This window comes from Vipera ursinii (genome assembly GCF_947247035.1).
Source record: "Vipera ursinii genome assembly, chromosome: 3".
In the NCBI taxonomy this organism is placed as follows: domain Eukaryota; kingdom Metazoa; phylum Chordata; class Lepidosauria; order Squamata; family Viperidae; genus Vipera; species Vipera ursinii.
The window spans coordinates 106,636,606-106,660,817 of record NC_139516.1 but is presented as its reverse complement, the minus strand read 5'-3'; the positions used below and the strand labels follow the sequence as shown (position 1 = coordinate 106,660,817).

The following is a 24,212-nucleotide window of genomic DNA, read 5'->3' as shown; positions in this document are numbered from 1 at the left end:
CACCCTGGTCCTTTGCACATATGGATTGTTTTTCAAACTAAAATCAACATCAATTACGCAATAAAGCGATCACAACTCTTCTGCCTCTTTTATATGCAAATATGCCCTCTTTTACAAGGGCCCATGAATGATGCTCACTTACCAATCTCTTCATATCTCATCACAGTCCCCAAATTAGCATTTTCATCTAGAAAGCAAGAAAAGGAAACGCTGAAATTGTTATTTCACAAGAAGACCTACAATGAGGTAATCTATTAGTTAAAAACACTGTATTTACTAAGCAACTCTTACTACACAATCAATTATCCTGTACTTAGAGCACCTTTTATAAAGAGTGTAATTAAAAATAATTAGAGTAAAATGAGGGTTCTAAGTAGTGATAATAACAGTGGCTGAAATGAAGCAGGAAATCAAATGTGGAAGAGGCTGGCCAACCCAAATGCTGAATGTATTATTTCAACTACTTAGTCATCCTCCACATCTAGTATGTCCCTAAGAAATTCTTCTGAACTACAGAATATATAAAATGTTTAATTCAGTATCGGCATAATAAGATTTTTTACAAATTGAAAAGCAAGGGTGATATTAATTAAAAAATTAATTTTCAGTCCTGGTTTGGATTGATCCAACTTTTCTAAAATACATCCAAGGTAATTCAAATATAGCATGTCAGTGTTCAGCACAGTCCTAGAAATACCTGGGGATAAATCAAATGAAGCTGATATTGCCAGAGGCTCATCATCAGCTATGGTTGGTAGAAATCATTTGATTGTTCTGTTTAATTCTACAATAATCTCCAAAGAAAAAGCTAATGTCAAGTGCCATTGAAATCAGGAGATTCAAGCAGTTCAAATGAGTATAAAGATTTATTGCAAGCTTAAGCTCTCTACAAAAAATTGAGCTACTAACGGCAAGGGAAATGAATGGGAATAAGAAGGCATTCAGGGTGGGCTGGACTTAAATCTCTTGTAGGCATGCAGTGACTCATGATTCATGACACATTTGACTCCTCCCTCAGGCTAGCCTGGTCATCTACATCTAGGAAAGAATCTAATTTCAGTCATACAGACAACCACATTTCTTCAACATACCCACAAAGGTGAAACGCTCCATTGGGGGACGAACACAACAAATCCTGCTAAGGCTTTCTCCCACCTTCCCCAAAAATTTTGCTAAGGAAAGAAGAAAAGCAAAGGATAAAATAGAAAAATCAGCATTCAATACAGGTGGAAGTACTACAGTCTACAACTGAACAATATTACCCTTACATTCAATGGCTTTACCACACAATTTAAAATAACATATGTGTGGGTTGTGAATTGATCACCAGAATTTTTTTATACTTGCTTTGACAAAATGTTACTGCTGTTGCCAACACAAACTCAGCAGAAACCAGTGTTTGTTTCTGAGAATTACACAGCAGACAAAAACATGTGTCCTCTCATTCAGATAGGAATCACTAAAATGCAATTTTCCCCTCTGCAGTTTACATAATTAACAGGAGCCAAGCACTGATGCTTGTAGTCCAGTTTGACCCATTAAAATGATACTAAATTCAGCCAAAATTATATATTTATTTAACTTAGAGCAGGGCTTTTCAACCTTTTCACCCACTGTACCACTTTTAGGATATGGCAACATCTGAGTATCACCAGTCGCTTAGCAAGGTGTCAAAAACTTGATGACCCAAAAAAAGGAAAAAAGTGATAAAGTACAGGTAGTCCTCGGATGACAACAGTTTGCTTACTGACTGTTTGAAGTTACAATAGCACTGAAAAAAGTGCCCCCCCAAGCCACAGCCGAGCAAGATACCCGCTCGCCTGCCCGGTGGCGCTCTTCCTCCTGTCCGAGGTTTTTATTGTTGTGAGGATTTCTGTTGAGGATTGGCAGCAGGGGTGGGGTGGGGGGTGTTTGGTTTTTATTCCCCTGGGTGGTTGCAGCAGGTTTTGGTCACTTCACATGACCCTGGGACACTGTGATCATCATAAATATGAATCAGTTGCCAAGCATCTGAATGTAAATCACAAGACCCTGGAGATGCTGCAACATTCCAGCTGATCGGCACTTCTTCTGGGCTCAGCAGAAGCACCAGGATCAGCGCCGAGCTCCAGCTTGAGCCTGGCGCTGATCCTGGCACTTCCACGGAGCCCTAACAGCCCCGAAGAAGCACCAATCATCTGGAAAGCGGCACTGATCCTGGCTCTTCCACTGAGCCCTGACAGCCCTGCAGCTCCAGCCATCTCTCATTCAGGCTTGTGCAGTGCTGCCACCGGTTCATCTTATTCCCCCTCACCCACTACCACTTTTCTAGGATGGCCATGTACCACCTGCCAGGTGCCAATGTACCAGAGGTGGTACCCGTACCACTGGTTGAAAAGCCCTGACTTAGAGCACCAGTTGCTGAGTTATTTTGGTAATACACAATAACATGCACATTGAAAATGAAACTGGGAGACAAAGATACTTTAAACTGTTAATTAAAACCCACAATGAAACTAATATGTAGTAAAGAAAGTATGAATCCAAATCCATGAACTTCAACAGCCATTTCCAGCTAATGAGCAATTACAGCTATTATTAAATAATTGAGTTTAATTTATTTTGATTTTTTTAAAAAATATTAGTGTATCATCTTGAGCACGCACATGAAATGTAAAACAGAAACAAATATATATATTTACAAGCTATAAATAGATAATGTAGTGTATCTCAGAATGCCAGATCTGAGGGCAAGTATCTGGCTGGTCGATGCAGAGATGGTGAACCTATGATGTATATCAAAGGTGACAGGCCATAACGTTTTGGGTAACGCAAAAATGTTCAACAAGACCCAACAACTATTCTAGAAAGCACGCCCCATTCTTGCACAATTTTGAGAGGCTGCAGAGGGTGATGTGTGCTCTCATGCAACTTCCAGACCCTCCCAAAATCATGTGAAAGGGCTGTGCTTTCACAAAATCTCCAGACTTTCTGAACATGAGTTTTAACTATATTTTATTTTTGTAATTGTTTGATGTTTCTTTGTATAATACTGATTAACACACAACTAGGCTGTATTTTTTGTTTTTTAAAAAACAACTGAATATGTAAAGAGCTGTTTCTCTTTTGTTCATGGGGCAGGCACCAGCAGCATTAAGTTTGGCATTTTCCAAAGTTTTGACACCCTGAGTCCAAAAGACTCGCCATCCCTGTGCTAGACTAAACAACCAGCAGGGCATTTCTGAAGGCAGTAACACCTACTGATCAAAAAATGAAAAGGATCTATTTCCCCCTTTTTCTCTCTGCCACCAGCAGTTGTTTATATTTGAAACAAAATATTTTAATATCCAGTTCTCACTGGATAATTAGGGTTAGTGGTTTGCAAGATAAAAATTCACCCTGCGCCATTAAACCCACTCCAAGCGTGCACCATTGCAGCTGTTCCAGTCAGTTTTCCTCCTGTTTTCTTATGCACTCTCTACCACCTGCTGAAGCCAAGAGCAAACCAGGTGTGCCAGTCAGAAGGTGAGAAAGAAGCAGATGAAAGGATGAGGAATGGCTGAAATGTCTCAACATGCAATTTAGTGGAAGGTTTGTAATTAGGGACTGGCAGCTATCCTGAGTACAGATTATAAAGATGAATGAGAAAGTTTGATTGAAACATTTTGCTTATTTTGGATGGAAGAGGACATGGCTTTTCACTCCAGATGTCAAAGTGCCAAAAATCTAATCTGGCCAATTATTTCGGCACTTGAGGCCGAAAACACCATCACAGGCTCTCTTCTCTCACCTGGGTTACCACATTTATTATTGTATTTTCAAGAGCTTCTACATTTGGGCTTTCTGCTCACTCTTACCTGCAGTTGGCTTGTTGGAAAGGTTGCTGTTCTGGTAAATAGGTTGTGGGGTCTCATTCTGAGGCTGTCCAATCACTGGCGTCAGAGAAGGTGTGTTCACATTGGACAGGATACAACCAGTAACTCGCTGGAAGAAATAACAGAACAGAATGACAGAATTGGAAGGGATCTTGGAGGTCTTCTAGTCCAACCCCCAGGCAAGTGGCTAGTCAAAGTTAGTTTGCATTTTTCTATGCTTGGTTCAAAGGTATCTACTAAAAAGGGGGGAAAAACCCTTTTGTTTTGTTTTTACAAAGCTGCCCTTACCCAATTTTATTTCCCTATTGGCAAATCTGCCAAAACCCTGGGCCACATCTTTCGCCATTTTTCCCCTCCACCCTTTGTCTGCAGGACAGGGTGAATATAGTATTCCTGTGCTCAGATCAGACCATGGCAAGTTATTTAGGAAAAGTACTGTCACAGTCCTAATCATGACTGAAGATTTCCATGTACACCTCTCAATTATCAAGAAAGTTAAGCGGATAAATGCCTGTTAATCTCAATGGCTATATACTATCATCAGGCAATAGATCTGTCAACATCTGTAACTGGGAAACCCTTTGCTGAAAGTGGTCTTGTATCTATAGATTTTCTAGGGTTCAAAGGCTTCTACCAGGGAATGAAGCAGAAAGGCACCCCTAAAAGTAATCCTTTGGACTGCTTTGACAAGGTTCCCCTAATGCTCTTAAGAGAGACCTAGGGCTTTAGATCTCTGGTGGTTATTTTGACCCAAATATGCAGCTGTACTGAAAGTGTAGGTTTTGCATTCCAAGCTGTGAGAATGGTAACAATGTCTGTGTTCATGAGTACAGGCTAAGAAAGGTGCCTAGTTCAGCCATGACCTAGGGAAGCAGAGAAAGATTTCAAGCAAAATCAACATGTTCTAAATACTGATTTGAAGCACTGAACCTGGCTTGGGACAGGAGTGTTGACTTAACTAAGCGTTTTTGCAAGGAATCACAGGATGCTAGGCAGGAAGTGAGTAGAGCAGACATGTCAAACACAAGGCCCGGGGGCCAGATCCGGCCCGCGAAGTGGTTTCATGTGGCCCGCGAAGCCATCCTGGAAACAGTGAGGGAACGGCCCCCACTGCCTTGGCCCTGGCCCAGAGACCCTCCTTCTGCCAGAGACCCTCAGATCTGTCCCACTCCTGCCCAGGCCCCCATAGGCACCCTTGATGCGAACGATGTAGAGCTGGCCATGCTCACCCAGTAAGCCATACGCACTCTAGCCACGCCCACCCAGTAGGCCATGCCCACCCTGGCCATACCCACCCGGCCCCCTGAGGGCAACTGCAATGCTGATGCGGCCCTCAATGAAATTGAGTTTGACACCCCTGGAGTAGAGGGTTTGATACCTCCAAATTACAGCTGAGTTAACATAATTGTTTGAAAGGAATTGTGTCTGGATTAACCTCTGACTACTATAATCATTTTTTTAATTAACCAGGCTGTTTTCTGATTGCCTTTATTCCTTCTTAATTTTGCCTATACTTTGCTCTATATACCTCTCTACTATTGGAATTGAGATACATTAACAAATAAAACTCCTTCCATTTGCCTAAATTGCTCTTTGATGAGCTCCAGATTATGCAGTCATAATGCTGGGTGTAATGTTCGAGTAACAATCTGAATAGAAGAAGCAGGATGGTCTGACTCATAGATTTCTTAAGGCTTTAAGAACAGGACATCCTCATGATTACATTGCACAAATGCTGCCCTAAGGTGTTCATCTTGCTAGCTGAATTTAAAACACATTGATGGGCCAAAGATGCATTTATGTTTAAAGTCTTAAACACCTGGTAGCTTAAACAGGCCATCCTGCCCTTGTATGTTTTGAAAGGCTGAGTTTTTCAAATTCCTTACATTGTGCAATTGCAAAAAAGGGTTTTTAAAACGTATCCAAAACAAAGCCTGGTTGAGTTCCCTCAAATCAAGGCATTTTTATTCACCTTAGCATTTTAAATTCAAAGTATACTTCTTACTGAACTAGATGCATTATTACTATAGTGTAATAATGTAATACGTAGAAATAATAACAATAACAATAATACCGTGAAGGCAATCAACACCTGGGCAATTCCAGTCATTAGATACACAGCTGGAATAATGGTCTGGACTCAAGCAGAACTAAAAGCAATCGATAGGAAGACCAGAAAAATAATGACAATGAATCATGCCCTTCATCCACGCAGTGACACTGACAGGCTCTATCTACCAAGGCAAATAGGTGGACGTGGAATGCTGCAAGTACATCAGATGGTTGAAGAAGAAAAAATGGCTTTGGAAGAATATCTGAAGGACAATGATGAAGATGCACTGAAATTAGTATATCAGGAATCTTATGTGTACCTCTTATAATTTTGATTAAAAGATGGCATAGGTAAAGGTAAAGGTTCCCCCGCACATGTGTGCTAGTCATTTCCGACTCTAGGGGTTGGTGCTCATCTCTGTTTCAAAGCCAAGGACGTCCGAGGACGTCTCCGTGGTCATGTGGCCGGCATGACTAGACGCCAAAGGCGCACGGAACACTGTTACCTTCCCACCGTAGTGGTCCCTATTTTTCTACTTGCATTTTTACGTGCTTTCGAACTGCTAGGTTGGCAGAAGCTGGGACGAGTAACAGGCGCTCACTCTGTTACGTGGCACTCGGGATTCGACCTGCCAAACTGCCAACCTTCTGATCGACAAGCTCAGCGTCCTAATCCACTGAGCCACCGCGTCCCTAAAGATGGCATATATACCTTTAAATTGAACAAATACACAAGTAATTGCAAAATGAAAAAAGCAAGTTTTCAAAGATTGCATTTAACTTGTTCTTTAAAAAGTCAAATAATAGAGTAAATGAAATGTATTATAGTATGCAATAACAGGAATAATATTTTTTCTGCCACCAGGGGGTGCTATATTCTTTTGCAAAAGGCAGAAATAAAGAGGTGGAACATTATCAAGCATTGTTGAAAATTGAATATGCACCCTCAATGGAATTGAAAAGTTTGACCTACCAAAGAATTTCCACTCTTTGAATATATGGATATACATGTGTCAACATCTATAATACATTGCAATAATAATGTAGAGTTAGTGATCAAATCTTTCTCCAAAAACGTTCCCAAATGTACTGCCCATCATAATTCTCAAATTCTTCTTTTATTGTTTCTTTTTGCCTTCCTCCCAGGTACTGCTGTCATATTCATAAAGAAATCAAATATCATTTTAAACATATTACCATAGTCTTTTTAAATGATTTGCTAAGTTCAGATTAGAGTCCAAAAATGTGCACTGTGACTTGCAGTTAACAAGTTCCTTACCCCTGGCTATTTTGTAGGAACATCAATATCACTCAGATCCTTCTGTTTTTAAAAGTGCGGATGAGTCAAACAAAAGCCAAGAATTTTAGAAGACTCGAAATGACTCTATAAATTATTTCTGACAAATAAAAGGAGAGAACCCTGGGGTTTCCAAAACAACACTAACCATTTGATGCCCCTTCCAATATGTTGCCATGATCCTTGACCGGTCAGAATTGGTCAAGCTTTCCAATTGTTGTTTTTCAGAACAATGAAAGGAACAAAGGTGTTCTGTGGAATTTTCCTGGACAGGATACACAGCAGCCACTGGAACTGTGGAGGGCCCTTTAATCATACTGAGAAATATGCAAACAAATTAGATGTCATATATATTTTGGGGGAGAGGACTGGGCTTCCTTCCTCCTTAAGCTCATTTTCCCTCTTTGCAAAGCCAGTTTCTGAATCAAGGAAAGGGGGGAGGGGGGAGAATCACTTCTCTCCCCTCCCCTATTTCTAATATATTGCTTCTCTTTCCCTACAATATTCCCAGGATTCTCTTTCACATAAGCAGAATCTGAGAGCTAAAATAAGTGTGGCAGCATATATGTCTTTGTTTAATTTTTGCTTTATTTTAGTAGTTAAGAGCCACTGTGAGAAGCTCCATTTTCACTGAGTTCATGGTACATGGGAAGTTAGGTTCTTTTAAAAATGGAGTGATTTATTCTCTGCCTTTTAACATTTACCAAAAGAATTAAATCCTTTTTAATCTGCCCCTGCTAGAAATCACTCCCTTGTGATAGCTATTAAGCTTCACTAGCATCAGTTAGCTTCAAGAGCAATATTCATCAAGCCCACTACAAATTAGAGAAAAAAAAGCAAATTTCTTCTCCTAAATCTCATATTCTTTTGAACATTTCTGCACGCTCAAAGACAAAGCTTTGAAGTGGTTGGCAAGGACATCTCTCTCTGTGTTAGTGTGTGTGTGTGTGTGTGTGTGTGTGTGAGAGAGAGAGAGAGAGAGAGAGAGAGACAGAGACAGAGACAGAGAGAGAGAGAGAGAGAGACAGAGAGAGAGAGAGAGAGAGAGAGAGAGAGAGAGAGAGAGAGAGAGAGAGAGAGAGAGAGAGAGAGAGAGAGAGAAGACAAGATGGCAGTAGTGATTGCTTAATCAAAACCTTAGGGTTTTTTGTTTGTTTTTTAACTGTCTGTTGTGCATTTTTAAATTTTTAAACATTTTTTTTAAAAAAACTGTGACTTTGATTTGGCTGATGTCTTGATTTTTTACCCCTCTGCAGACTCCACAAAAGGTGGCACAAAGAATGGTTTCATTGTCTGGTCTTTAGCAGTCACTACCCAACAATGGTAGGCACTAGTAAAAGTAGACAATGAAACCATTCTGAGTGCCACAGACAAATATGTAATATCTTTTTCCCCCATTGGTATTGTTTGTTTGATTGCTTTTTTTTGAGGACCAGGGCAGAAGGGAAAGCAATCAAAGCACATGGAGAACCAGTCAATATTTGAAATTTCTTAGAAGTTAGAAGAGAAAATGTATATGGATTTATGCACACTGTGTAGAAAATGGAAATGGAAACAGTTTGCTCACTCTTTTAAGACTAGAACTTGAGTTTATCAAATGAAACAGCATGTGGGGAGAATTAGGAAGTATTTTCTCATACAGTGCTGAATTAACCAATTCAGCTTGCTAGCCGCATGATGTGATGGACATCAACTTGGACAACTTTAAAAGGGGATGTGCAGCAGACTATGCAAATCTTCAGTCCAGGGATATGATTCAAAACTGATTTGGTCAATATTGTCTAAAAATATGACTACAGAACAAAAGTAGATTTTTGGAGAATTAACTGGATTTGAAATAGTTAAAAAGATTAAATATTTTGGGGTATATCTTTCAGCTTCAAATGTGAAATTGTGTAAAAATAATTATGAATTGTTATGGTTAAAAATACAAAAAGAATTAGATAGCTGGAGAAAATTACATTTGTCTTTATTGGGAAGAATTGCAGCAGTAAAAATGAATGTTTTGCCAAAATTTTTATTTTTGTTTTAAATGATTCCTATACTTAAAAAAGACTCAGATTTGGAGGAATGGCAGAGAGGTGTTAATAAATTTATTTGGACAGGGAAAAGACCGAGAGTTAAATTTAAGATAATGCAAGATGTACGTGAAAGAGGTGGTCTTAAAGTGCCCAATCTTAAATTATATTATGAGACTGCGGCTTTATCATCAATTAGTAATTGGTTTAATTTAACAGAAGGGAGATTATTGAATATTGAGGGGTGTGATTTGTTATATGGCTGGCATGCTTATTTATTGTATGATAAAAAGGTGGATAATGTTTTTAAGATACATATATTAAGGTATGCCCTGTTGCGAGTTTGGAAAAAATATCGATATAAGTTAAGTTATAAAATACCAATTTGGGCAATACCCAAACATGTGATAGAAAATATAAATGTGGGATTTAAACATGATGTGACTACATATAAAGAAATCCTTAGACTGGAAAGGAATGTATGGCAATTAAATGTTATGTTTATGTTTAAAAATTTATTGTAAAACTTTAAAACTCTTTAATAAAAAATAACTGATTTGGTCAAGTATCTGAACTGTAGGAGCCAGTTTGGAAGCAATCCCTAATAGACAGGTTCATGGAAGATAAGGTTACTATTAATTATGAATAAACTGTCTCCAGTAATCAGAGACAAATAACTTTCATGGCAGTTGCTGAAGAACTCAAAAAGAATGACATTGTTTCCAGATATCTTGTTGCCCATTCGTGAAAAGAATACAGGTAGTCCTCAACTTACGACCACAATTGAGCCCAAAAATTATGCTGCTAAGTGACAAATTTATTGAGTTTTGCCCCATTTTATGACTTTTCTTGCCATATTTGTTAAGTGAGTCACTGCAGTTGTTAAATTAGTAACAGGGTTGCTAAGTGAATCTAGTTTCCTCATTGACTTTGCTTGTCAGAAGGTCGCAAAGGGGGATCACATGACATCTGGGCACTGCAACCGTCATAAATGTGAGCAGGTTGTCAAGCATTTGAATGTAAATCACGTGACTATGGGGATGCTGCAACAGTCTTAAATGTGAAAAATGGTTATAAGTCACTTTGTTCAGTGCACTTGTAACTTCAAACAGTCACTAAACAAACTGTTGTAAGTCAAGGACTATCTGTATTGGTCTTTATGAACTGATGGTCTAATGCAATAAATTCTATGTACTGAAGAGAAAACAACATACACTGTGTGTGTATTAGGCAAGTGAGTATTTTGACCATATCATCATTGTCATGCATATTTTCCATCTCGAAGCTGTAATGAACTTGAATGCTTAGTGGAATGCTTTCTGAATTTAAGAAGTTAAAAATATCTTATTGTCAGGATACAAAATGTTTGTTTACTCTTAATCCCTTCTCAAGTTGTACCTTAAAAAATATAGTTTCTGAAGTGAAGTCACTTTCCATCATATTTTCAATAAATAATACATATTTAATATCCCTAGCCCTGCAGTATCGAACTCTGCCGTCAATTTCAGCTATTAACTCACTTTCATCAGATCCCGGTGATGTTCCAGTACACTGCAGGTGGTCTGCCAGGTATCCTGATAACATTCCCAGGGGTCCACCCTATGATGAAGAAGCAAGAAAAATTTGATTTGGCAATCACAAATAACAATTACAACTAAAGTATCAATATATACTATTTAATTGCAAACTTTTATTTAAACCATTTCATCTGAAAGGATGGTATCATTACACTGTTTGCTGACTTCAATATTTCCAAAAATAATATAAAAGGAATAGATACCGGAGCTAGGAACATCTTGAAATATGTCATAGAATTTACACCAGTTCTGCCAATTTAAAGTTAAGATGATGAGCAGATTTCATAATGGACGTCATCTGATTGCAGGATAGTCTACTTGTTCTTTGGCAAAACCTTGCTCAGATCAACTGGAAAATGCTGCCATTTCTTCTTTATCAAACATGACAGAAAATGTAGTAATAAATTGTTGTTTATTACAGCAACAATCCTGTCATGCTTGCAGTCTTTGGAGCAAACTAACTGTACCAGAGTTTTTCCAATATACTTACGGTCATGCAGTGTTATCATCAAATAAAACCAAGCTGCCTTTTTTCCTGGGCATTTAGATTATTCTCTCTAATAGCAAATATTGGGGTCGACTTTATCTTGAACAAATCTAGTTTCTGACTCAGGCCTTCGTATAAAGATTTGAGATGGGAAGAGGGAGGAATGTGGAAAACAGATGTGTCACGTTAACCCAAGCAAAAATGAAGGAAAGGTCCAGTACAGGAGTGCTTGCACTGAAATGTGTATGGGAGTTGGTTGTAAAAAAAAGATTATGGCTGCACAGGGTACATGTTAACATCTCCCTTACTTGTTAGATTTATATCCCACCTTACTTCAGGAGCTCAAGATGGTATGCCTAGGAGGAGGAAGCCTTAACTTCCCCACAACATCCAGTGAGCTTTGTTGGCTGAGGGTGGACCCTTTTGATTACAGGTAGTCCTTGGCTCACAACATTCATTTAGTGATCACTCGAAGTTACAGTGGCACTGAAAGAATGTGACTTATTTATTTATTTATTTTATTGGATTTGTATACCGCCCTATTCCCGTAGGACTCATGACTGCTTTTCACACTTATGACCACTGCAGCATGGTCATGTCATCAAAATTCAGATGCTTGGCAACTGACTCATATTTATGATGGTTGCAGAGTCCCGGGTCATGTGATCACCTTTTGTGACCTTCCAGCAAGCAAAGTCAATGGGGAAGCCAGATTCACTTAACAACTGTGTTACTAACTTAACAATTGCAGTGATTCCCTTAACAGCTGTGGCAAATAAGGTCGTAAAATGAGGCAAAAGTCACTTATCAAATGTCTCACTTAGCAACAGAAAGTTTGGGCTCAATTGTGGTCATACGTCAAGGACTTTGTATAAGAAAGAAAAAGGGGGGAAAGGGGGCTGCTTTAATGTTACAGGAAATGATTCCGAGAAGATGGTGTGATGGCATTCATGCATGAAACAAAGGAAGAACACTAAGGACTACATAGTACGAAGGGAACAATCCCCCAAACATAGATGGGCTCAACTATGATCATAAGTTGAGGACTACCTGATTTATGATAGACTGAAATATGGAATGAATACGACTACCTCATATACCACACTATGTACAAACAGTATGTTAAGTGGTCATAATATTAGCATATTATCTCAATATGAGTGACAACTCTAGTAAGAATGGGTTAATACAGATGGATTTGGATACTGGCAAACTATATAGCTCACTCTGGCATGATGGGATGCCGAATGCTAGCACGTTTCCAGAGGAATAATATTCCTAGAAAATACATATTTAAAAGGTTGTAAGAAGAAATCAAAGGCGATAAGAAGTATGGTGGGTGGAATTTGTCTGCTTTATACAAAATTCAACCAAACAAGGAACAGTTATGCTAGAAAGGAACACACTATCCTGATATTCTGTATTTGTTTGTTTTACAGCATTTCTTAGCTTAAAGGAGCTGTGGGAACTGAAATCCTACATTACTGATTAAAACCTGACCCCCATTTGGCTCTACATTTTATCAGGATCTTATTGAATCAAGCCTATTAGATAGGTGGTTTGTTGTGTTCCTATCCATCTCCATATTGTACAGTTTTGAAATACTGACGCCTCATTCACCAATTGAATCCTGTGCAGGAAGTACAGCAGCCAATTTCTCACATTTGGACAAGTCAGCGAGTATACTGTGAAAATATGCCCAAACTCCCAGGTTCACCAGCATCAGCCTGCTTCTTTTTTTTTTTAAGCATCAAAATCTGATAGGCTGAGCTGGCAGTACCAGCTCTTAATTGAATACTTGATGAACTGCTAAATTGAGCTGTTTCTCAAATATGTTCTTAGCAGCCAATTTTTTTCTTATGTTCTCCATCTTAGGTTCTCAGAGATGTGAAGTTGCTAATTAAAACACTTTTGCTAACAATGTTGCTAACTGCTCATTCATGCAAAAAAAGGCTATTCAAGATAACTATGGTGGGGAGGGGTTAAGGAGTTAATCTAAGGTTGATTTACTTAATAAAACATCAGCCTCATGACTCCAAAAGAATACAATTAGACCAAGCCTGAAATACCTGCAAATCTTGCTACTGAAATAGGCCATAAGTTCCCAGGGGCATATTAAATGAAAGGCCTGTTTGCTAACAGCACAAAACATTTTCAAAAATTTGATCAGCCTACAGACTTCATACAGCTCCAAAACCTTTGAAAAATAGATCAAATTTAGACAGCACAAATTTCAGGTTAAATTTTACACTTGCTTCCTATGAGAGGAATGCCTATAGATGTAGACGTTGTATTGATAAATATAATAAAATATGGGAATCATTTATGCCAAATATAGAAGGTAAAAAAGCATGCTATTCATCTATATTATAACATATCTTACTTTCTAATTTTCCACTGTATTTTTTCACTTATTTTTTTAAGCACTTATGTATTTTTTGATGTACATACCTTGTTTCCCCAAAAATAAGATGCACCCAAAAAATAAGCCCTAGCCTGATTTTTTGGGTCTAATATAAATTCTACCCCAAAAACAAGCACAAGGGGGTGGGGGTGGCCAGCACAAGCAGTGGAGAGCACGTGGGGGCTGACAGTGTCCAGCAGCAGCAGCAGCCCACTGGCCTCTTGGCACAGCACAGGTAAGTGGGAGTGTGGAGGCGGGGGGGGGGGGGGAGGAGGCAGGTGATATGGATGCACTGTGCACTTTTCGCCCAGAGGGAGACTGGAAGTTTTGTCTGCTTGCAAATGGGGTGCTTAGAAACTGAGCAATTTGCTCCGTCTCCAAGCGCCACATTTTCAAGCAGACAAAACTTCCAGTCTCCAGCATTTCTCCATCCAGTGTTGAGCGCCTATGGGGCGTTTGGAAATGGAGTGCTCTGGAAAAAATAAGACATCCCTGAAAGTAAGACCTATTGCTCTTTTGGAGGCAAAAAATGGTATAAGACCGGGTTTTATTTTCAGGGAAACACAGTATCTCTGTTTTGTTCTTTTTCTTTTTTCTGTTATTTTAAAAGCAATAAATTTTTTATAAAAAATAGTTGCTGCCATCTGATCATACTTAGGGCTGACAAACCACAGATCCTACTATAGACCTAAATGAATGCTTTCACATATATTCTAGTTTGGGTGTCTCAAATCTGACCCAAAGCAACAAGTTACTGATATACCCATCAGTAACCTCTTGCTTTGAGAAGTTTCTGTGAGGGGCTATTCCCAGTAAAATCAATGTTCACTTGAAAAAAAAAAACCCTGTTCTTGCAAGAGTGGTTGGTACAAACATTTTGAAAACTTGGAAAACCTTCAGAGATGTTGACTTCAATTCCCAGAATTTGCATGACCATTGATAAACATTCATGACGTTGAAGACCATACCTGTGGAGGCTGCCCAAGCTGCTGAAGGCATACTTCATTTCATTTCAAATGTATGTATCCACTCAATTAAGAACAATTATAAAGAAAAGGAAACTTCCGCATCTCCATCAGGTTTTAAAGACTGAAAAGCAGTGTATTCTCGTTGCATCTGGCATTTTAGTTTGCAAACCTGCTGCATCTTAGCATTTCATAAGAGAGAACTATGTTCTGAATCAGAAAAGCATGGATCCCGGACCCCGAGCCAGGGACATCTGCTGGAGGATCAGAAGGTCAAGACAGCTGCATAATCAAAATGCTGCCCCTTTTTATATTTGTAATATAAGCAACACCTGTAAAATGAGGGGTGGAGCTTTGATTGGACAGTTGTAGCCATCATCTGGACATTTTTTTAAGACACTGCTGATGTCCCTGCCATGAAGCAGTTTATTCTGAGTGCCACACAAATAAAAGAGCTCAAGCCACTGCAGAGAATATGAGTGATGAGATGTGCTATTATACCTTATCCAATCAGAACTCTGAACAGCCAGCTGACACATTGCCAGGCGATGACGGCTGGAAACCAAACCCTATAAAGAAACAGATGTCAGAATTAATGAAGGGAGATTCTGTATTATTAGACCTTTTTAAAGGTTAAATTTAAGAATAACTGCTTATTAGGCTTCAGAGTCCAATTCGAACTCATTTATTGTGATATTTGCTGGGTAAACTTAATGCTCCTCAGTTCTCTAATTCAGAGATGAGCAGTGCCAAACAATCGTCAGACACTGTTGGAGGTACTTCAGACTGGAACTGTCACAAATCACATTGCTAACTTTCAGCAGCAGACTACCAAGAATGGATGCATATTTTTGCCAATTATTGGTAGGAAAAACTAGAACAAAATACAGGTACAATGCAGGATAAAAAACTGCCTTACTCTTCAAATGAATCCCCCAAAGTCCCAATCTTGCCATGCAATCATTTTAGCAGATTTTGCTGCTCCAAATAATTTTTGAAAAACAGTCCCTAGATACTTAAAAGTTTCACATTTGTACTCTAGCCTTACATTTAAATATTTTTCCTTCCTATCTGCTTTTAGATTTTCAGTGTTACTTATAAGCTACCTAATCTAAAATCAACTAACTATAGGGTGGTCAAACGTCAGAGAAAAAGTTGGGCATCTGCATTTTTAATAAATATGTAGGAAGGGGATTTCAGGTGGCAAAGCTTGTCTTTTAAGGGCAGAAAAAAATAAAGGATGTCACCATCTGATTAGCCTGTTCTTTACAACAATACCAAACTACAAAACAAAAATTGAAGTGAGACACTTTTTTAAAAAAATCAGAAGAAATGTATCATGACAAAATAATGAAGAAAGAAAATCATTTAACCCATTAAACCAAACTTGCCACTTTTATTCTATAGATTGCTTACACTAGTTGCCTTCTCCAACTAGTGCATGTCCTAACCTGAAAAAGGTAAACATTTTAATTAAGAGTTTCAGCAAAAAATGTCACTCTTGTTCATCTTAGGTGCCTAGTATTCATTCCCCACAGTTTTGATTGTGAACAAGGAAGAAAAGAAAAAAAGAATACACCCACCTGTTTTCCATATGAGTCATGTACCGGTGAGACTATTCCACCAATGACAATGAATCTTCCTGTTTTGTGTAGATAATCTCGGGCTCTTTCTAGTGAAAAAAAGACAGGAAAGAAGAGAGGCACAAATTACTATAATACTTAAACTCTGATCACATGAAAAAGACTGCAAAATGAATAGAAATGTGTTGCTGTTTAGGACAGTCAGTCCTTCCTAAATAGTTTTCAGTCACCATAAGAGAGCCATTGACCCCAATGTGCATGTAAAATTAGCAATTCAAGTTATTGGTTATTAACTATCTTCCTCAGCATAGATAGAACATCCATATTGGTTCCTCAGAGTAGAACATCCATATGATAATTTAGTTAAATGGAATTTCTTTCCTCTGAAAGTTTACACTAGCTAGCACACAGTATAAGGCCTTGGGTACAAACCTGACAGAGTCTCCAAAAGTTGTTGCCAAATTAGAATATTTAAGGTAATAGAGAAATGATTGAATACATGCATTCCTGCAGCCTGCTCATGAGGAACAGCTTTCTGGGCTGCAAGCAGGCAATCACAATTTTTTTCTTTTTTCTAGAGAGTCATTGGTGGCCAGAATTTGCTCTCTGGCCACTAATCTCCACCATAATGCTGTCTACACTCCTTCAGGCACATCAAGTTTATCATTACGTTTTTGTGATCTGCTTGTGAATTGGATGCTGGGAGGAATTTCAGTCAAGATCATAAGCTTAATGCAGCCTATATGGGCATAATGCTTGCACAAGCCTAATTTCTTAACCATTATCAGATGTAGCTAATTTACAGCTAAAGAGCAACAGGAAAAAAATTCCACTTGGTGAGTTAGTATTCTTTCTGGATTACAAGGACTTTAAAACCTTTTGACAAAAAGCTTAAAAAGGAATCAATCCAGGAAAGTTTAAAATGGATAAAGGAAATAGTTATTTTGAAAGATTACTTTTTATGAAAGTGCTTTTGAATAAATTTGAATTAAAAGAAAGAAGCAAATTAGACTTTTATGGAAATATTTTTGTTTACTATTAAAGAGGGCAGACAATTGATGTACCCCACTCACGCTAGTGCTGTCCTGGGTGTCGCAGGGATTGTAGCCCCACCCTGAGCATTGTGTGGGCACTAGCCATGCCCCAAGCATTGTGGAGGTGTTAGCCCCACCCTGAGTGTCACGTGGAAGCTAGGCCCACCCTGAGTGTCACGTGGGAGCTAGGCTTGCCCCCAGTGTCGCACATGCACTTGCGCCACCCCCATTTGCATCATACGCATATGCATCCCCATGCCTCCCCCTTCCTTCCTTTCCATCCAAGCCGCCAACCTAAAAAGTTTGGGGACCTCTGCTCTACTAAACAAAAGATAAAAATAATATAAGCCAGACTCCAATATGAGTGTAACTATGGAGATGCTGACTGTGATGCTGCCTGTAACTATGGAGTGCAATGAGATCAAAATATTAAGGGCACAGGAAAACAAAACAGAAAAAATAGGGATGGAGAAGCTTGTCTTTTTTTTTTTTGAGACACTTGTGCTTTTAAATTATAAATTATAATTATGACAATGACCAGAAGGGCAGCAAAAATGGAGGAAAGGAGAGAATCATTAGACTATCTGCAGACAGATAGCAGCAGAGGTTTCAGTTATGTTTGGTCAAGAAAGTGAAAGAAATTCTTAAAAAAAATTAAAGAAAATTGGAGGAGATTCAAATAAAGGGTATCAGATAAGACTACACAAAAACTTCAACAAATGCAACAGGAAACTGAAAGCGATAATATTGAAGTAGGCAGCTACAAATATTAATTTTTTGTAATGTTTTGTCTTTATTATAGATTACAAATATTTTAAAAATATTAATGAAGGAAATGCTGTTCAAAATAGAAAAAAGTCATTATTTGAAAAACTTAAAATTAAAATTTAATTTGCCTACAAGAGGCACATAGTAGAAAATTGGACATAAAATATATGATTCATAAAAAATTAGGTAAAGAAATTATTTCAGCAGAAACAAACAAAAAAATTGAGTGGTTTTGTACATAAATCCACAGCTAAAACCAGAATTTGTATTGAATGATGAGCATACCAGATTTGTTGGGGTGGAAGTTAATTTGCATGGGATTAGGATTTTGATATAGGAATTTATGTCCAAAATGAAGACAAAGTATTCTTTTATAAAGGACTTATGGAGAGATTAATAGGTTTTTCTAATGAAAATGTATGCTTCATGAAGGATTGGAATGAAGTGATCTTACCCCAACTGAATTAAACTTTTTGGGGGAAAATATCAAAATCACTCAAGGCCAATTACCAAATATTTTCTTTTATTTGATGGACAATTTAGAACTGGTTGATATACAAAGTCAGAAAATGGCAATTCAAGAAATTATACTTACTTTTCTGAAAGGCATATCTACTCTTTTCAAGAATAGACAAATTGTATTTCAAAGAAAGTGGTTACTAAGCTTTCTAAAGTAGAAATATTACCAAATATTTTTTTCTGGATCATACTCCTGTGAGTTTGGTTTACAAATAGAAATCTAGATCCTTTATTTGGAGACTAAATGAAATGTTATTACAGAAAGGAACAATAGTGGAGAATTGTAAAAAGTAATTAAAATACCTTTTTGAAAATAATTTAGGTAAAGTCACTGATTTAAAAATAGTTTGGGATGCAATTAAAGTTTTTGTTAAAGGTTATTTTATGCATAACAGTCTTTAAAAAAAGAGGGGGAAAACTATTTTGAATGAAACAAAGAAAAAAGAAGAAAAATTAAAGAAATTTCGAGGGAAGATATATATTTCCCAACAAATTAAATATTTACAAAATGATTATCTACCTTAATAGTAAAAAAAATATAAATACAAATGAATTATGTAAAGGAAAAAAATGAATTTGCAAATAAGCCAGGGAAGTGGCTAGCATATAAATTATGGGAAAAAAGAAAAGAATGTGATATTGAAATTACAAGAGGGAGATACTATATTAATTGACAATGCAATCATACAGAAGTGATATCTCTCTGGGGAACATAAATGAAGAATCTAAAGAAACAAAATTTACTGAAAATTACAGAGGAACAGAGATAAATTATGAATGGATCTATAAAAATAAGGAAAGTTTTGGAAGCTATAAAGTATTTCCTATTAAACTAGGAAAAGTTCCTGGACCAGATGGATTATCAGGTTCTTATTATAAATGTCTTCAAGATGAACATTTCCAACATTTACAAAAAAACAATAAACTCTGTCCTACAGGGAAGAAGGCAAAGAATTGGAAAGAGGCCAAAACAATATTAATACTTAAAGAGGGACAAGATTTGACTTTAACAAGAAACTCTAGGCCAATATCATTACTGAATAATGGCTATAAATTGTTCATAATGATTGTAGCTAATAGATTGAAAATATTTTTTCAATAATTTATTCATGAGGATCAATGTGGGTTTTTACCTAAAAGACAGTTAAAGGACAGTATTAGTAATGTGTTAGACATTTTATAATATTTGGAGCATCATAATAAAAAAACAAGTTTCATTGATCTTTGTAGATGCAAATAAGGACTTTGACAATCTGAACTGGGATTTTTTTGTTCGATGTATTGGAAAACATGAATTTTGAAGAGAACTTTATAAAATGGGTAAAGTAGATTTACATTTTATAGAAAGCACAAATAATTGTTAGTGGAAATCTGAAAACCCTGTGAAATAGAAAAAAATTCAATGGAGGGAACCTACAGTCTTATTTCTTATATTTTGGTTCTTGAAATTCCAAATAATGATATAAGACAAGATGAGAAGATTGTGGGGATTTTTTTTAAAAAAAACTTATAAATTAAGGACTTTGCCAGAGGGCTTTCTGTTGGTTTTAGAAGATCCTTTAGAGAGGGGGGGTCAAACTATCGGCCCGCAGGCCAGATGCGTCATGCTGAAACTCCACCCACCCCAGCTCCGGCAATGGGCAACGTAACGAGGTGAGTTTGACACCTCTGCTTTAGAGGGAATTTAAATAATAATGGACAAATTAAAATAATTTGGTGCATTAGAAGTTTCAAGATCAATAAACAGAAGACAAAGATATTAACAAAATCTGAAAATAGAACATCAAACAGAATTAATGAATAATATAGATTTTAAGACTGAGAAGAAGGGAAAATATCATGGCATTGTTATGACAAATATAAACTATATGTTATTTCAAAATAACTGTTAAAATATAGAATGAAGTTTTAAAAAGACATGTTAAGATGTGATAATGTCATTGCTGGGGAGAATTTCTGTGATAAAAATGAACGTGTTGCCTATTAACAGGGCTTTTCAACCTTTTCACAGATTGTACCACTTTTAGGATATGGTAATATTTGAGTACCACCAGTCACCTAGCAAGGTGTCAAAAACTTGATGATCAAAAAAAGAGAGGAAAACATTGATAAAGTACAGGTAGTAGTCGACTTACAACAGTTTGCTTAGTGACTGTTCAAAGTTACGGCATTGAAAAAAGTAACTTATGACCATTTTCACACTTATGACTGTTGAAGCATCCCCAGGGTCATGTGATTTACATTTGGATGCTTGGCAACTGATTCATATTTATGCCGGTCATAGAGTTCCAGGGTCATGTGATCCCCTTTTGCAACCTTTTGACAAGCAAAGTCAATAGCTGGGGGAGGGGCAGCTCAAAGTCGCTCAGGTCACGAGGTGCCTGTGGGGGTTGTGGGCAGGGCTGTGGGGGGGATCCAGGGGTCTCCGATGGAAGGGGTGGGAATGGGGTGGGTGCCAGGGCATGGTCCAATGGAGGAGCCTCGCTGTCCCTCTTGTCCAGTGGTGTGGGCTGCCTGGAGCCCTGGGCAATGGAAGGCAAGCACCCAGCCCCGAGGGGGTGCCTGGCTGCGCTTACCTCCTTGTTAAGGCTGCTGCTGCTGCTCCTGTGCCTGCTCTCCTTGTCCAGGTTGCTCATGGTGGGTGCAAGAGGGCAAAGTGCTTGGGTCAGAGGGAGGCCCACTCCCTCTCCATGTGAGGAGACCTGGCTTTGTAACCAAAGCATCCTTAGCGATAGGATGGGAGACCAGGATGGTAGGCCAGGAGGAGGGGGCAGGGGGATAGTAAAAGGGCAGCAGGGCTGCTGGTGGCCAAGTGCTAAGACAGGACTTCCCTCAGACTCTCCCTCCCTCTCCTTCCTTCCTTCCTCCATCCATCCATCCCTACCTTCCTCTTTCCCTGCCTACCTGCTTCTCATTCCCATCTCCTTCCTTCCTTCCTTCCTTCCTCCCTCCGTGCCCAGAAAGGGACAAGGGGAGGGGGAGAGGCCAGTGGCCATGGCTTGAAAAGCCACTGAAAATTCCAAATTGGACTGGCAATTTTTATTTAAGGTACTGGAGAAAATGGAGTTTGGGGATAATTTTTTACAACCTATTAGGGCAATATATCAGAAGCAAACAGCTCAAATAATAGTCAATGGTAGTTTGACAGAAACATGTAATATTGAAAAGGGTACAAGACAGGGGTGTCCGTTGTCACCTTCGTTGTTTAACATTGGAAATATTATTGATTAAGATACGAGGCTCAAATAAAATTAAGGGAATTAAAATAAGAGATCAAGATTATAGATTGAGAGCGTTTGCGGATGACTTGGTTATTACATTAAGTCAACCGACTTACTCAGTTGTAGAATTGATGGAGATAATAATGTCATATGGAAAAGTTTCTGGATTTAAGATAAATACGCAAAAAACTAAAATACTGTCTAAAAATATGACCATAGAACAAAAGGTTGTTTTAGAAGAACTAACGGGATTTGAAATAGTTAAAAAGATTAAATATTTGGGGGTATATCTTTCAGCTTCAAATGTAAAACTATACAAAAATAATTATGAATTATTATGGTTAAAAATACAAAAAGAGTTAGATAGCTGGAAAAAATTACAATTATCCTTATTGGGAAAAACTGCAGCAGTAAAAATGAATGTTTTGCCAAAATTTTTGTTTTTGTTTCAAATGATACCTATACTTAAAAAAGATTCATATTTGGAGGAATGGCAGAAAGGTATTAATAAATTTGTTTGGGCAGGGAAAAGACCAAGAGTTAAATTTAAGATAATGCAAGATGTACGTGAAAGAGGTGGTCTTAAAATGCCCAATCTTAAATTATATTATGAGGCTGCTGCTTTATCATCAATTAGTGATTGGTTTAATTTAACACAAGGGAGATTATTGAATATTGAGGGTTATGATTTGTTATTTGGTTGGTATGCATATTTATTGTATGATAAGAAGGTGGATAATGTTTTTAAGACACATATATTAAGGTATGCTGTGTTGCGAGTTTGGAAAAAATATCGACATAAGTTAAATTATAAAGTACCAATTTGGGCAATACCTAAACATGCAATAGAAAATATAAATGTGGGATTTGAACATGATGTGATTACATACAAAGAAATTCTAAGGATAGAAAGGAATGTATGGCAATAAAAGCCATATAATATTTTAAAAGAAAGAAAGATAGTACAAACTTGGTTCCAGTATGGGCAGTTACAAGCAAGATGGAAAGAAGATCAGAAAGTTGGTATTTCGATAACTGATGGAAATTTGGTAAAACAAATTAGAGATCAAGGTCAAGCACATATAAGAAGGATATATAATGCACTGATAGAAATTGACTCAGAAACGGAACTTGTTAAAGATTGTATGATAAAGTGGGCCCAGAACTTTCAGGAGGTTATAACAATGGATCCTTGGGAAAAGATTTGGGTCAGAAATGTAAAATTTACACAGGCTCAAAATTTAAGAGAGAATTTTTATAAAATGTTTTATAGATGGCATTTAGATCCTAAAAAATTAGCAAGTATGTATCCGAACTGCCAGCCCAAAGGTTGGAGGTGTGGTTGTGAGGATGCAACGTATTATCATATATGGTGAACTTCTAAAAAAGTTAAAGCTTTTTGGATTAAAATTTGGTGGAATATGCAGAAGATATTTAAGAAAAAGATAAGGTTTTCTCCACAGTTATTTTTGTTGGGTATTATTACAGATTGTACTATGATAGAGACTAAATTGATGTTGCATTTAATAACGGCAGCAAGACTTTTGGTATCGCAATATTGGAAGAAGGAGGAACTGCCTCCTATAGAAGAATGGACTTTGAAAGTTTCAAACTTGGCAGAAATGGCAAAAATCTCAGCATATTTGAAAGAACAATCGCAACAGAGATACATTGTGGAATGGAGAAGATGGATCAAATATATTCAGAATAAATATGGGACTAAAAAGTTTCATTTAGCATTTGAATAAGTATTACTTTTATATGATGTATTATTAGTTATTCATTATTTGTTAGTAATTTAGTTATGTTTAAGGGGAGTTAAAGTGCGATAGAATTTAATGTGTTTTTTTAGTTTATGTTTTTAAAAATGTATCTTAAAACTTTTCAATAAAAAAAGAAAGAAAAGCCACTGCAAATTCCTGGACAAGAGTCACACAGCGTTAAGAGCAGAGTGGCAGGAAGATATTTAAGATGAGGAAGGGAGAAAAACATACAGTGGGTGAGAGGCCACCCTCTGCGAGGAATGAAGAAAGGCACCATCCCCTGAAGGAGAACAGCAAATGGCCCTTGCCCACTTCACTCACCCGGCTCTGTGGGCTCTGGAGGAGGGGATGCTGCAAGCAGCATGAGAGTCCATGTTACTTGTGCTATGCTGCCCAGCCCACAGCTTGCCCAGTTTTGGCAGGCAGCAGCACACTCTCCTTACCCTGTAAGAGAGGCTCGGCAAGGCAAAGCTGGCAAGAAGCGGAACCTGCCTGGGTGCGCGCACAGGAGGCAGCGAGTGCATGGGGCCTGGCATCCTGGGTGACTGTTTTTCCCTGCAGGCTGATCATGTTCTGAGCGCTTCCCTTTCACTGTTTTTCACTGCTACCTGTGTGCATGCCTGGCACGGATGGCTGCCACAAAGTTGTAGATCGGCTCCTGGCTGACCTG

General features: G+C 37.9%; 2 protein-coding genes across 2 annotated transcripts in view; both read right to left on the bottom strand.

The window, feature by feature from the left end:
* Positions 1-24,212, bottom strand: part of NCF2 (neutrophil cytosolic factor 2) — a 518,710-nt gene that overhangs the window by 298,045 nt on the left and 196,453 nt on the right. The window lies entirely within an intron of this gene.
* Positions 1-24,212, bottom strand: part of NMNAT2 (nicotinamide nucleotide adenylyltransferase 2) — a 101,380-nt gene that overhangs the window by 17,556 nt on the left and 59,612 nt on the right. Inside the window, exons 2-7 of the mRNA XM_083359096.1 lie at positions 16,238-16,326; positions 15,156-15,223; positions 10,742-10,820; positions 3,837-3,963; positions 1,092-1,172; positions 143-187 (exon numbers count right to left, since the gene is read on the bottom strand). Coding sequence (XP_083215222.1) covers positions 143-187; positions 1,092-1,172; positions 3,837-3,963; positions 10,742-10,820; positions 15,156-15,223; positions 16,238-16,326 — 489 coding nt within the window. The remainder of the gene's footprint in view (positions 1-142; positions 188-1,091; positions 1,173-3,836; positions 3,964-10,741; positions 10,821-15,155; positions 15,224-16,237; positions 16,327-24,212) is intronic.